Source organism: Podarcis cretensis (genome assembly GCF_951804945.1).
Source record: "Podarcis cretensis genome assembly, chromosome: 1".
Lineage (NCBI taxonomy): Eukaryota > Metazoa > Chordata > Lepidosauria > Squamata > Lacertidae > Podarcis > Podarcis cretensis.
This window is the reverse complement of record NC_137170.1, coordinates 67485782-67499863: the sequence shown is the minus strand read 5'-3', so window position 1 is coordinate 67499863 and position 14082 is coordinate 67485782. Positions and strand designations below refer to the sequence as shown.

Genomic DNA, 14082 nt, shown 5'->3' with positions numbered 1-14082 from the left:
CTGCAACTTTGCAACAAATACTAGCAGTAGCCCATGAAAAGTACTGTCTATGTGGAAATTTCCCTTTCCAAAGGGACTTCCAAGAAAGCTTACTATCTGCATTCAACATACAAATCATAGAAAGAAAATGTGAAAAATTACCGAGTCTGCCCATTGCCCTGGTAATTCATTTTCTGCCGCATAGGACATCCAAGCTTGGTTCCTGTATGCAGTAGGTGGTGTTGGGATGAAATAGCCTGTGAACCCGGGTCGGTTTGCTGCTGGGATGGCAAACACTGCAGGAACTGTACTTCCTATCAAGAAACAGGGAAGATGATTAGCAATCAAAATACATTGCTCTAGACCTAGAGGAACATTGCAAAGGATACCCAAGATGTTCCAACTAGAAGGTGCCATTTTGCATTGGCAATAGAAGCCCCTTGCCAAAAAAAGAGCATGTATTATTGTATCTGCACATAGTGCCTTGTTGCCACTGTTGTAGGATGAAACATCCCACAACAGAATATACCTGTTTGAAGAGGTCAACCCAGCACTGACACTGCTCTTGACACAGTGGAGACACCAACACCATGGTCACCCAACTAGTGATCATACTTGTCTGTAGAAAAAACGAGTATGAAAATTGAACATAGGCACAGTGCAGATGCATATTCATGGATTTATGCTACTGCAGAGAGAAAATAAAAAAAGCCGGAGATGATTTTGCTGGTCAGTAGCCTAGTGAATCTATGTAAAGTACTGTATGTGCTGTTATAAACATTTAATATGGATTCTAATATTGTTCTATGGTGTAGTTTCTCTTGTACAGTTTATGAGAATAAGTACAAGCATAGCAGTATATTTCAGAATGTAATGGATAAGAATGCTCTTAGGATATTGGGACAAGACAGTCCTATTGAATAGGGAACAGTTACACAGCAGGGTTTGGAGCTTCCAGAAAGCACTGTACCTATCTGTTATTGCTTTGTGAATGGATTTGTTTGCATAGGGTGCTTTGTACATTCCAAGGGGGGATATGATCTCTAAGATAGTCCTGTAGGGAACGTCATTCTTTTTAGACAATATGTCATATGCACAAATGTTGGATTATGGGGAAAGAGGAAATAAAGAAAAATATAGGTGTGACTTGTTCCTTCGCTGCTGTGTGGATTGGTCTTCACATGGTTCAGATAATGTTGTACCAACTACCTGCTATTTAAATCAATATCACTTAAACCTTCATTTCCTTCATGTCTGAATCATTTTACATGAACATATCTTGTTACATGATTATAAACCCATTATGTTTTTTTCTGATGCTTTGCAGCATTTTTGCATAAACAGTTTTTTGCTCCCACCAGGGTGATCTTCATCAGTTGGCAAATGGATGGATCTTCACTCTCACTGGAATCTTCTGGGAGCCACTTGTTAAACTGCCGGCAACACATCACTGCTTTCAGCTTGAAACATGTTGCTAAGTGTTAGAAAAGGAATCCATCTTTATCTTCTGTTCAATGAAGCATCTCTCTTACGTGCCGCACACATCAGCTGCCAACATGTGTATTAAGTGCAGCAAGTCTTTGGACTAGTTCTTGTAACCATTTTTTGAACCAAAATCACAAATAACAAAAGGCATTACTTTCTTTTCTGGGAATCTCCCAGGACTATGTTAATTTTAAAACTCTTTTTGATATGTGGCACACAAAAACACCCAACCATCTCCTAAATAAATACTTGTGTTATTCATAACACAATTGGCATGTTGAAAGTATATTCAAGATTTATATTCCAATTACAAAATTATTTGAATAAGCATTGCATATTAATACATTCTAAGGGAAGGACAAATCAACAATCAGGAGTCAGAAACTCAGTAATTTTTAATTCTGTGTTATCTGTATTCAATACAGCTTTTATCAACACAGAAAACAAGCCTCTCTTTCATTTTCGTACTGCACCCTGGTACAGTCTCTTCCTGAAACCAATATTGTTTCTATAAAGTTCTCTGTGGAATTTAAAATCATGTGTTCTGTACCCCCCCCACCCAATTAGTTCTATCACAAAATAGGGATGCTACTCAACAAGTCAATGAATACTAATTGAAAACCAACAAGGCTGTTCCATTATTATCATCAGTTGTGAAGAATGGTCTTTGCCTCCATTCTACTTAACAGGCCAACCCTCTCCTTGTGGTCGTGTATTAAACTGATAAATGCACCTGAGTAACTTGAAACAAAACACTTCACACACATGGGATGTTAAGCAGAAACAATATATTTTAATAAGATGAAGTTCCATTTTTTAAATTTCAGTTTACAGCAGTTTTCCAGCCTCCGTTGTCTACAATGGGCTTGTCAAATTGCATAAATGTTGCTTATGAAGTTACATGAGATGAATGGAACCAAGGACACCAACCAAAGCACCCTTTATAGGGGAAGGGGGGGCGGATGTTAGAAGTTAGCCACATGTTTTCGTGTAGTCATGTTCCTCTAGTGACATGTGATCCACTCTGGTCACTAGAACCTAATGTGATACCTTGAACTTGAATTTAAAAGGTTTCAGGTTATATTTCCTGTACTGATGAATACACCCCTGAGTGGGAGTGGCATTGGGTGCATTTATCCTTATGGGACTCAACAACAATCTAAAAACAGCAAATAAAAAAAACAATTAAGAAACAGAGACATCAAATTACAAACAGAGTCTCGTGGAATCATAGGTTGGAATGACTGCAGATGCAACACAAGCAGTTCAAATTGGGAAAATGCTTTGAGTGCTTAAAGCCATTTCCAGTACCAATATTTATACCACGGCTGTATATTTACACCACGCTTTAGAGTCACAGAGATTACTTGCGATAAACCCAGGTTGAGTGTAGCGAGGAGCTTCTATTATGCTGGAGCAATTGTAAGCTTCTCTTGAGGAGCCACAATTACTCATATGCTGCTTCCAGAGCCAGAAGGATGCAAGTATCAAATGATCTTAAATAAAAAAGAGTGTTCCAATGTGTGTGTGTTTTTTGTCCTATGCCACCTTTAATCCATGACTATTTTCTTTTTTTTAAAGGGAAGTAGAACCAATACCACATCTTCTCCACACATTCAGCCATTTTGATCTTGTGCAGAAGAACAGCAGAAATCATTCCTCCTGCCCTCAAGTTCAAAAATAAAAATAAAAATGAGGCAGCTGCTCCAATGCAAATACAATAAATGACCTTTCAGAATCAGGACCTAACTGTAAAAGAACTCACCCATCAATATACATGCTTAGTTATTAAATAAGCTTGCATTCACACACGACTTTACATTTCGAACTGTTTCTGCTACAGAAGGGAAGAGTAGTGATCATGCATGCTACAGAAATCAGACCCATGTGGTCACAGGAGAATCTTCTAATGCTGGCAGTGGTGGTGAGCAATATGGATTTTAATACTAGAGAGCTGCCACATAAGCTTTCTTTTAACATAAGCGATTGGCTGAATAGCTTTAGGAGTCCTGTGCTATCATTTGGAATCACCGGTGCTTAAAGCTTACCTATGAAGAGAAACTGCTAGATGGAAAACAATCCCAACCCGAGGCCAATTCTAATGTGTGCCCTCTTTAGCTACACGGTCCACATACCAACCTAAACTGTATTGATGGGACCAGAAGCCCAGAGCCAGCAACTTATCTTTCATAGGCTGTCTTTTCTGAGGTAGTCAAAGCACACTGAAGACCTACAAAAGCCTAGACTGTCAACTGTACCACTTATATTTGTTTTATCTTAGTTGTATGTAGGGAGGCACAAGGGTAGTTTTTAGGTTTGATTTGGTTTTTGTTGGTTTCAAGAAAATTTGAGGGCCTCTGGTCAAATGAAATTCTCTGACTGCTGTAAATAGCAGCAGTAGATCCATAGAACCAAGGCTGTGAACCACCCTGAGATCTAAAGATGTAGGGCAGCATACAAATTTAATAAATAATGTTTATTTATCATAGCTCATGCTTTGTCTTGATATTTAACAATAAAGAGTGCTTCTTCACTACAATATTCTCTGATTGGTCTTTCTGATCTTGAGGCAGTAATTCATTGTCTCCCAATTACATAGTCACACTCATGAAAGCCTTGAATCCAAGTTTGAAAGGATCAGCAAGTCTAAAATGCATACGTTGACATGGAAGAAGAATCCTGTTATCCTCTACACATCACCTTTCATATTCCGCAAAACTAAACTCCAGGGATAAAATTTATGTTTAGAAATATCCAATGATAATAAGGATTGAATTACTACATTATCCTCCTCCTATTTTTGATTTTTTTTCTGTGACGTATGTACCAATCAAGGCTAGCATGTTATTAATGCTCTAAATAATAGCCATTTAATAAAATATCCTGGGGTCCCAAAGCCAGCCCATGTGAATGCATGATCAACCTGTTGTCTTGTTTATATAAAGCAAAACTGAGAAAATGGGATTTGGCACAGAAATTCTGAAGGTCATTATATTCTATATCCCAGAAATTAAACAAGCTAAGTGTTGTTTTTTGCAAAGATTCTGTCATGTAGTTCCAGTATGTCTATATTACTTGTGGTAACTATTCCTAAGGCGATTCTGTGAAATTAGATACAATGAAAAACTTAATAGAATTATCATTCAGTTCAGGAGTCCGTTTTTAGGTGAATAAAAAACAAATCACCAAAATTGCTACACCTTAGTTAAATTTGAGGTCTCATTGAGGCAATCTTTTCCTCAGCAGAACTGGGAGTTTGGCATTCTCTCTTACTACCCATGACATTAACAGTCGCCTTCTGGACAAGGAGAGTATCCATCACATTTGTTCTGCATCAAGCCAACTAGTGATGGTAAATAAATGTGCCATGGCAGTAGTAATTTACATCTTCCTAAAATGCTGACACCTCAGCATCAGACACCATCTCTTTTGGAGTACCAGCACCCAAATTCTAAACTGACCAACATTTAATATATTTAAACAAATAAGTATCTACAGTATTCTACATTGCTTCCCCTTTAAACAAAAATCAGACAAAAGCTAGCACAGCGCTTCCCAAGTCTATGTACGAAAGAGGAATCTTTCCATGTGGAGCCACCCAGGCTTTAGGCAGTGAAGAATATGTCATCTGGAGCAAGTTGGTTGGGGCAGAAAGGGCAGCCCATTCAGAGGTTGGGACAAAGAGATGCATCCTAGATGAAAACTGAATGCCAGCATCCTCTTTAATAGTAGGTGTGAATCACTGTGCTAGCTAGCCAAATGTTACCATAGTATAATTTTTTTCTCATTCCCGTAATTAGTAGTTTTGTACAAGTCTACTACCAGTCAGTTCCAGAAATATTCAGCTAAACTGCACTTATCAGAAACAGCTCCTGGCAAAAGATGTCTGTGGCAATAGAGTGCCAAGAAGCATGAGCTGCGTTACTGTATGTCAACCACTGGGAGCTGGGAGCAGAAGAGCACACAAGCACTAACACACCCCTTGGCAACATGCAAACTGTGCTGAGCGGTCCCCTGGGACTATTTACATGCTTAAAATTAAGTAAAACTCTTAAACGCTCCACTGGATCACAACCTAAGGCAATATAGTGAAATTTCTACAAGCCCTTTTTCCCCACCCCCAACCGGGTGCAAAAAAAATAAAACCCATAGTTTAGTACCCAATCATAAATACAATGCAATTCCCATTTGTTTCAGTGAAAAGTTTGCTTCCATGTAGTGAACTTAGGACTGTGGCCTTAACTGCAATTTTTGTTAGGGGCAGTTGTTTAAGACAAAGGCATTTTCTGTTGGTACATTATTAAATTTCTATCTTACAAAGAAAATTAAGGGATTTTATATTTTTACAAAGATGTTATTTTACATGTGTAGGAAAAGTGGATATAATGTTCTTGCAATAGCTTAGCACCTCGTGATTTCAGAGTCAGAAAAATTAGGGAGACTCATCTGTGTCAACGCCAACAGCTCATTCAGCCCAGTGTCATCCAGAAATTTCAGAGTTTTCAATATTAAGAGACTATTCTGTGTCTCATGAAATTTGAGGCACTGGAATACCTCATCAATGGAACTGAGTGCCTGATGTATTCGAATAACTGTGAAGTTTTGGGGAACTTAATCGTGAAAACAATGTCTTTTGAGTATTTATTTTTTTAAAACTGCAACACACTATTGATTCTTACTTCTTTATGTTCACATAAGTTACTGGAAATGCAATTTTATTCTACTGATCATTTACCACTATTCAGTATTTTAAAAATACAAAAGTATACCAGCAGTGTAGCTGACAATGCTTTGAATTTGGAAGGACAGATGTTACAACAGAAGATAGAAAACAGAGACTTCAATCTAGGGATATAGGAGCACAGTTGCTCATGTAGCAGCCATGACATGTACACAGCTATTGAATGTTGTATCACAGATTAGAAGATAGAAGTATCCAAAGGGGGGGGGGGGTAGCTGCAGATAAAATGCCCCCAAATCAGTAAGCGAGTCAGCATATTCTCCTACACATTTTTTCATTTTCAACTTCTGTTTGCCCCAACCACCCTCTGTGAGAAGCAAAGTGAAAAATCTTGCTTCTAGCCTCTTATTTAGAAGCTAACGTCCCACAATGAATGGATTCTTTATAGACACATGGCAACTTACTCCAAAACGTCGCAGGTGGGGCCGGGGGGAGGGGGAATATAAGGTGAACATCCATGGTACAACGTTTGTAGGAGAAAAATCTCAACTCTACTTTTCTTGTAAACCGCTTAGGAATTTTACTACAATCAAGCGGTATGTATGTTTAAATAAATAACTAAGGAAAGGAAAGGAAAGGAAAGAGGAAAGTTAAATAAATAAATAAATAAATAAATAAATAAATAAATAGGATCAGCAAGCAAAAGGCGATCCCAATCTTACCCTCACCAACATTTTTCTCAGTTACTCTTCCTTTGCTCACCTTTACTTTGACACATTTCTAGCGGCTGAGTGAACGCCAATCGTTTAATGTCGTTCTGTCAGGTTTCAAAACCCCTGAAAAATCACCTGTTTCTTCCAGACCTTCTTGTGAACCCGGAAACACAAGCGGATCCTTTTATAATTTGCTTCCACATGCCCTTCCTACCCCCCAGCAACACAACCTTCCATTCTTTGTATTTGATACACATTGTGCTGGGTTTCTGTTCAATCTGCGGGGGGGGGGGGAGAGAATCCTTTTCAAGATGATATGGGCTTCAGCAACTGGATGATTGGTTTAGTCAACTCAAGAACACTAACAAAATGGCAGCTCAAAGTTACAATGTGAAATAGAAGATGAGCCCAACTAATTCACACACACTTACACAAACATTTAGGTTGTAGACGTCCAAATGTACCTAAGCAGATATATAATGTCTGAAGTGTTTCCTTACTACAGAAAGGATTTTGCTAAGTTGACTGGAATTTCTTTGTAATCAAAGAGATTGGGGTCAGGGAGGCAGAGCTCAATGGTATAGAACATGCTTTGCATGTATAAGGTCCTAGGTTCAGTCACCAGCATCTCTAGCACGTGCTGAGAAAGACCTCTGGTCTGAGACCCTGGAGAGCTGTGGCCAGTGAGAATAGATGATACTGGACTAGATGAACCAATGTTCTGACTCAGCATGAGGCAGCTTCATGTGTCCATATATTTTTTTTCTGAAGCTTCTCATTGCAAGTAGAATCTACTTGATAGTGAGCTCCCGGAAGAAACGCCTACATGTTATGACCATATTCAACCTATTTAATGTGAACTGAAGTTAATCTGAATTGATCTGCCACAAAGGGAACCTGGTCAGTCATGAATCAGGATATCCTCACCTAATTCATTTTGGAATGGTTTGCAAGGACATGCTAGCTTGCAAGCTGGAGACACAATGAAACAATCACATGACATTTGCCACCAATTCAGGATGGCTTCACCACATTTAGCTGAAAGTGGTAATCTGAACAGGCTCTTTCTAAAGAAAGCTTGTGGCCTTTGGGTCAATGCAGAGTGCATTCCACTCAAGAGTAAGCAGCCATTACAAGGGAAACGGTCTACGTTACATGGCCATTTGCTTTCTGTGCAGCAAAACACACCATCGGTTCCAAGATCCTGTCTTAGAAAGATGCCAATTCCAGGTGCTTCAAACAGAAAGACCATATCCTTCCTCCCCATTCCTCTCCCATATTAGAAATATGCTGCATGTGATAAAATGAAAGAGTGTGTGGGGATCCTTTTATTAATTCTCCTCATCAAGCCTTCAAGACAACCATTTAACACAGTCCTAAACAAGGTGCTTGCAAGATCTCATACGCTTGTCTCTATGCCATACAGACTTAGATGTGGTCTCTGTTTGTACCGCATGCGTTTTTCACCTGAGTAATTCAAGGCTGATTGATCCAATGGAGCCACAGATACTGGGGCTCTTGATACTGGGACAAAAGGGGCATGATCATGCGGCTGAATCTGTTCAGTTCCACTGGACTCTGATATTCTTGTCTTGCTGCCAATATCAGACGTCGACCTGTATAATATATATTGGAAACATCAGTCATTCCAACATCAAGCACACATCAGTTGCAATCCACAACCTACTTGCTCTGGAGCAGACCAGTTAACTACAGCTTTAGCCACAGAAGTATGGGATCTTTTTGTGAAAAGCGGGTAGAGAAAGCATTTTGCTTTGATAGTCGTTTACAATGGGTGCATACCAGTAGAGCTGAGTCGCTACTTCAAGCATCATTTTATAGCCTGCATCCCAAAGACATAGCCCGATTTGTTATAGCACAAATATATGTAAGTTAGAAAATAAAAATAAATAAAAAGTAGTGAGGCTACAATTAACAGCACTGGTTACTTACTGTATCCTGCCTATACTGATAATTTTCTTTTAAAAATCAAAATATAGTAAGTTTAAAAACACATTAATTTCAGTAAAAAAAATCCTATTTCTTTTATATAGTCTGTGTAGCTCAGTGCTACATTTGTTCTGACAGTGAAGGATGAGCATGGCTGCCCGTGTTTTACAGTCCACTGATATTTTTGCACAACAGTTATGACATCACTGGCAGCCAATCAGGACAGCTCAGCTGTTTCTGTATTCTTATGCTAATGCACAGTAAAATATAACATGCCTGCTATGTTGTGGCTTTGCAAACAGGTGTCATTTTGTAGAAGCAGCATTTCATAGACCAAGAGCCTGAGCTATGCAACTGCTACTTAGGAATGCATGGATATGAGCTAGCTGACTGTGAGAAAACAGAATTTAAAAGGCAATGTCCACAAGATTAGAATGAATGGAAACTGTACAACAGCAGTGCCTGGAGAACTGGGCACTAAATACTAAAACATTGTTAAAACTGATTCATATTTATTAGGCGTTTAAAGTGCAGATAAGAAACTTGATGGCAACAATCTCTCTAAATGTCTTCAGAGTGCCAAAACCAATTTTATAAGGTCATCCATATATTTTGCAATGCTTACTGCTAGTCGTCTCAGAAGAGAAAAGCAAGAAGGTTTATGAATCATTTACTTCTTTTACAGAACAACCAATCTGGCATGCCTTTATGATAGAGGATTTAAATCATGGTTTAAGATACTATTAGGTATCTGAGTGACTTACAGCTGAACAATACCCCACATTTTTCCTTGCTTGCTTGCTTTTAAAAACAATTTGAAAACCTAAAATTCTGAAATGACACTACTTGATTATAGTTTCACAAATACCTATACAGTATAAGAAATGCTAGCCCTGTAATGCATCTGAGGCTTTCAATATCAGTTATAAAGCAATCTTCCCTCTTGAGATAGACAACATTTTCAACTAAAACATAAAAACAACAGCACAGTACCTCCTAAGAGAGGTGACGGCAACAGGTCCCGTCCTAGGAGGCACAGGAGGAGGTGGAGAACCCATCACCATTTCAGGGAGTGGAGAAAATCTATAAGCCTGTTAAGAAAAATAAATAAATATTTCCTCAACGATCTACTGACTTTTCATAAAAAATTATACTGCATTGCATTTTTCCAAAATATGACATAAGCATGTTGGAAGAAGACTGTAATCCAAGCCTATTTCAAAGTGAACATTATTAGTGCATCCTAAAATTTCAACGCTGCAGTGTTCTTGTCTGTCTTAATTCTCCCCCAAGGAGAATTCAGAATGGGTTTTTTGTCCCACTAAAAATAAAAATATTTTGATGTTGGAATATCTCAAGGCACCTAACATTATCATAGGAAACAAAAATGTCTACAAGAAAACCATTTTATATTTTAACTTTTCTTTCCAACCTTTTTAACAGGGAATATGTTTCATGTTCCTCTAGGCAAGAACAAGCAAGTTCCTTTATTATGACAACATAAAGACTCAATTTAAAAAAAAAAAAAAAAAAACCCACAACCACCAAAGTAAAGTAATCCTGGGGATCAGAATTTAGAGGCTATTGCATCAGTCACCCAGGATTTACAGAGTTTGACAGAAAATGGCAGATAGCAAAATTAGAGATTTTTGCCATGTTACACGCGTGTCAAAACACCTCCCTGACACTGTCACCATCAGCCTATGGCCCAAAGCATGAGATACTAATCTTGCAGCCTTTGCACTGTGACAGAGATTGTCAAGTTAACTTGGGAATACAGCGACAGTTATCAAATCTGCTTAGCAGCTAGTTTGAAATGCTGCCTTGACATCCTCTACTTTTCATTCTCCTAGAATAGCCAACATATCAAAATCATCACTGAGAACAGCATGGCATTCTAGGCACCCTAAATAGACACCTTGACACAGGAGGTGTTGTAAGATTCAGATAGGATGCATTCAAACACATTTCCTACTCTATCACTTAGGAGAGTTCAGAGAGAGAGGGTGTGGGGAGGGAGCCGAGAGAGACGAATAGGTAGCTGAGAATGCATTTGCTTCATTTCTCCCCTGGTCCTGCTGCCACCATGCAAGCCAAAGCTAAGCCATAGTTAGACTTGGAATTATGTCCAAACGCATGATCATGGTTTGTATTTGGCTCATTGACCATGGTTTGCCTGTGGGAGATAAACCACGAGCCCAGGTTTCTGAGCCCATGGGCAACTTCCACCAAGAGTTAAGCAGCAGCATGAACCTTTGCATTTAATGTAACTAGCTTTCAAATAAATCCCAATGAATTGATCAAAAATAACAATGTTTTTCTGTCTCCCCATCCTAGCAGTTTTGAGAATGAAACCTGGGGGGGGGGGTTTCATTCTTGCACCATAAGAGGAATAATCTGGGGACTTTATAAGCTATCCATACAGACATGCTTATTTCTATTATGAAATGTGAAATGCCTTTTTACAAAACAGTAAAGCTGTTTACACCAGGGTAAGATACAGCAACTTTAGCTCTAGGGTCTTTTTCTTGGTTACAAAGCAAATTTCAGACTGTTCTCTATTTCACAGTAAACTCAGTATTTCACAGGCCTATTTTTAAATGGATGTTCTACCAATGCTTGATATGTTAAGGACTTATTATTTGTCAGGGAAGAAGCATATCTGCCTTAGATTAGCACAAAAAAGTTGGTCTTTATATATTGTTTTGTTACAGATCAGTTATTATTAAAGAATCCAAAACCAACGGTCTTTGGAATCAGTGCCACAAGAAAGAGGGGGTTGGAAGGCACAGAAAGTGTCCAGGCTGCATCAGGATATATTACACATATACAAGATCATTGGGAAATGTTTGCAAAGACCAATGTAACTCTCTACAGTGGCAGGCAGTGGGTAAAGTATAACTATCTAGCTGGATACGCTAAACCATGCCAAGGCAAGAGTAAATGCTTCATCTGAGTAAATACTTCAAAGGGAGAGATGAATGAGAAAGGTAGAGATTGCACCTCTAACCAAAATGGAACATGTCCTGGGGAATTTGCCAACCCACACTTTCCCCATGTCTACCCAGTAATATGTATTAAAAAAAAAAAGAATTATAATGGTGGAGATGTTATCAGGTTAAGCCTTCTGCTGTGATGATATCAACAGCAACCATTTTTTCCAACTACACATAACGGAGAGCTGTGAATTGGTGGTGCCCAAAATACCTTTAGCAATATGTACTTTGGGCCTTGGTAAATAAAACAGATTGGGCTGGCTAGATTCTCTGAAATCAACACAGGGAAAGGAAGGAAGCTCTAAAGTTTCTTTCTTTCTTTCTTTCTTTCTTTCTTTCTTTCTTTCTTTCTTTCTTTCTTTGTGAACAACTTATTCAAGGTGTAGGTGGGCTGGAGATCACCAGCTGCTTCTGTTTAGTCACATTTTCCAGGAACAACCCCAGCAGGTTTGCTATAGCCTATCTTTATATCAATGAGGTGATTCATAACTGATTTAGCTCAGGCAGAAAAAAACATTTTTGTTCCTATTTAACTGTTGAGAAAAGGACCGGGATTAATCATACGCCTGTCTCCCTTTTTAAAGTGTAGGTGACAGACAACCTAGCCCACAAGACTGGAAGCACATAGATAACAGTTTTTGCAGTGTCTCTTGGGAACTTTCTTAAGTATACATGACATTATGGATCCTTCTTTTCATTGCAGGTGCTCTGAATGAAGGAGGACAGCATAAATAAATAAAATCTCCTGAATCTCAAGGTGGCTCTTTAATCACAAGATCTTGTTACTCTGACTATGTAGCAGCACCAAGATGGAATATGAGATTCCTCTCCTGGATTGTCAACATATCCCAACCATAGATTTTGCCTGTCTAAACTTCATAGTGTTGGTTTAGCATGAGGCATCTCCTATTTGGATATAATTTGGCAATACATATCTGGGAATCCAATGACTTTGCCACCAGAAACACCTGGAAAACCTTTGCATTTTTCCCTTATGTTCACTTTATTGTAGCCCATCACTAACCTCATTTTTAGGAGCCAGGACAATAACAAGAAGCAATTATCTATCTAAAACTGCCAATAAAGCTCCATTCTCAACACACAGGGTGCAGGGTGGGAGGAGCTTATCAGAGCTTGCAGGGCAGCAGCTGAAGAAGGAGCAAAAAGGGTTTTCTTGTGTGTTTCTTTGTGGCTGATTAGCTGCTCTCCCTGTGCAAAGGTCAGAGGGGGCAGGGTTTCTGTTGAGGCAGGTGATTAGCTGTGGGAGGAGCTTATCAGAGCTTGCAGGGTAGCGGCGCACGCAGTTTGATCCATCTTTTAGATTTAGGGGAGCTAGTCTCAAACGTTTGTTGGGGGAGACCTAGGTTTTTTTGGGGGGGGAGTTATTTGTCCTGTCTTCACGTTTTTTATGATGGAGGACCGCTGTAGCCACCCCCAACGACACGTTCTCAAGATGGAGGGTGAGGGAACAGCTGCAGTCGCCTGCGGTTCCTGCACAATGTTTGCCATCTTGCCAAAGGTTGCAGGCAGCTTTACCTGCAGCAATTGCATGTTGATTGCCCTCTTAGAAGACAAAGTCCAGCAACTGGAGGAACGTGTAGCTACGCTCCAAAGAATTAGAGAGCTAGAGCTCTTCTTGGAAGCAACAGAGCACACCGTCTCCACCAAGGAGGAGACAGGGGACTCCCCTGAGAAGGAGGCTAGTTCACCAACACAGGAGCCAGATATATGGAGAAACGTGACTCAAAGAAGTTAGAGGCCCAGGGTTCGCTCTGATTGTTTAGAAATACACAATCGCTTTGAGGTCCTCTCCCCTAGCATGGAAGACGAAGAGCAGACTCCATTTGAGGATCTCTCCCTCATTACAGTCGATCAGGTATATGAAGACGAGCAGCAAAGTCAGTCCTCAGGGAATGTGCAGGTGACCTTGGAACGGACAGCTCACGGAAGAACCCCGACCAGACCTAAGAGGAGGCGTGTAGTGGTGATAGGGGATTCCCTACTGAGGGGAACAGAAGCAGTGATCTGTGGGCCTGACAAGATGTCTCGGGAAGTGTGCTGTCTCCCCGGGGCTAAGATCCAAGATGTAACTGAACGACTGCAAGGAATCATAAAACCCACTGACAAATACCCCTTCCTCTTGGTTCATGTGGGAACCAATGACACTGCAAGCAATAGCCTCCAGAAGATCAAAAGAGACTATGAGGCTCTGGGCAGGAAATTGAAGCAATTAAATGCACAAATTGTCATCTCATCTGTCCTCCCAGTTGAACGGCGT

At 39.6% G+C, this 14082-nt stretch overlaps 1 protein-coding gene across 4 annotated transcripts in view; it reads right to left on the bottom strand.

Moving 5' to 3' along the window:
• Positions 1 to 14082, bottom strand: part of KIAA1549L (KIAA1549 like) — a 144055-nt gene that overhangs the window by 5708 nt on the left and 124265 nt on the right. For all 4 annotated transcript variants that reach the window (XM_079977128.1, XM_079977129.1, XM_079977130.1 and 1 more), the window contains 3 exons: positions 9802 to 9899; positions 8326 to 8474; positions 142 to 293 (listed from right to left, as the gene is read on the bottom strand). In XM_079977128.1, the coding sequence (XP_079833254.1) occupies positions 142 to 293; positions 8326 to 8474; positions 9802 to 9899 (399 nt within the window). The remainder of the gene's footprint in view (positions 1 to 141; positions 294 to 8325; positions 8475 to 9801; positions 9900 to 14082) is intronic.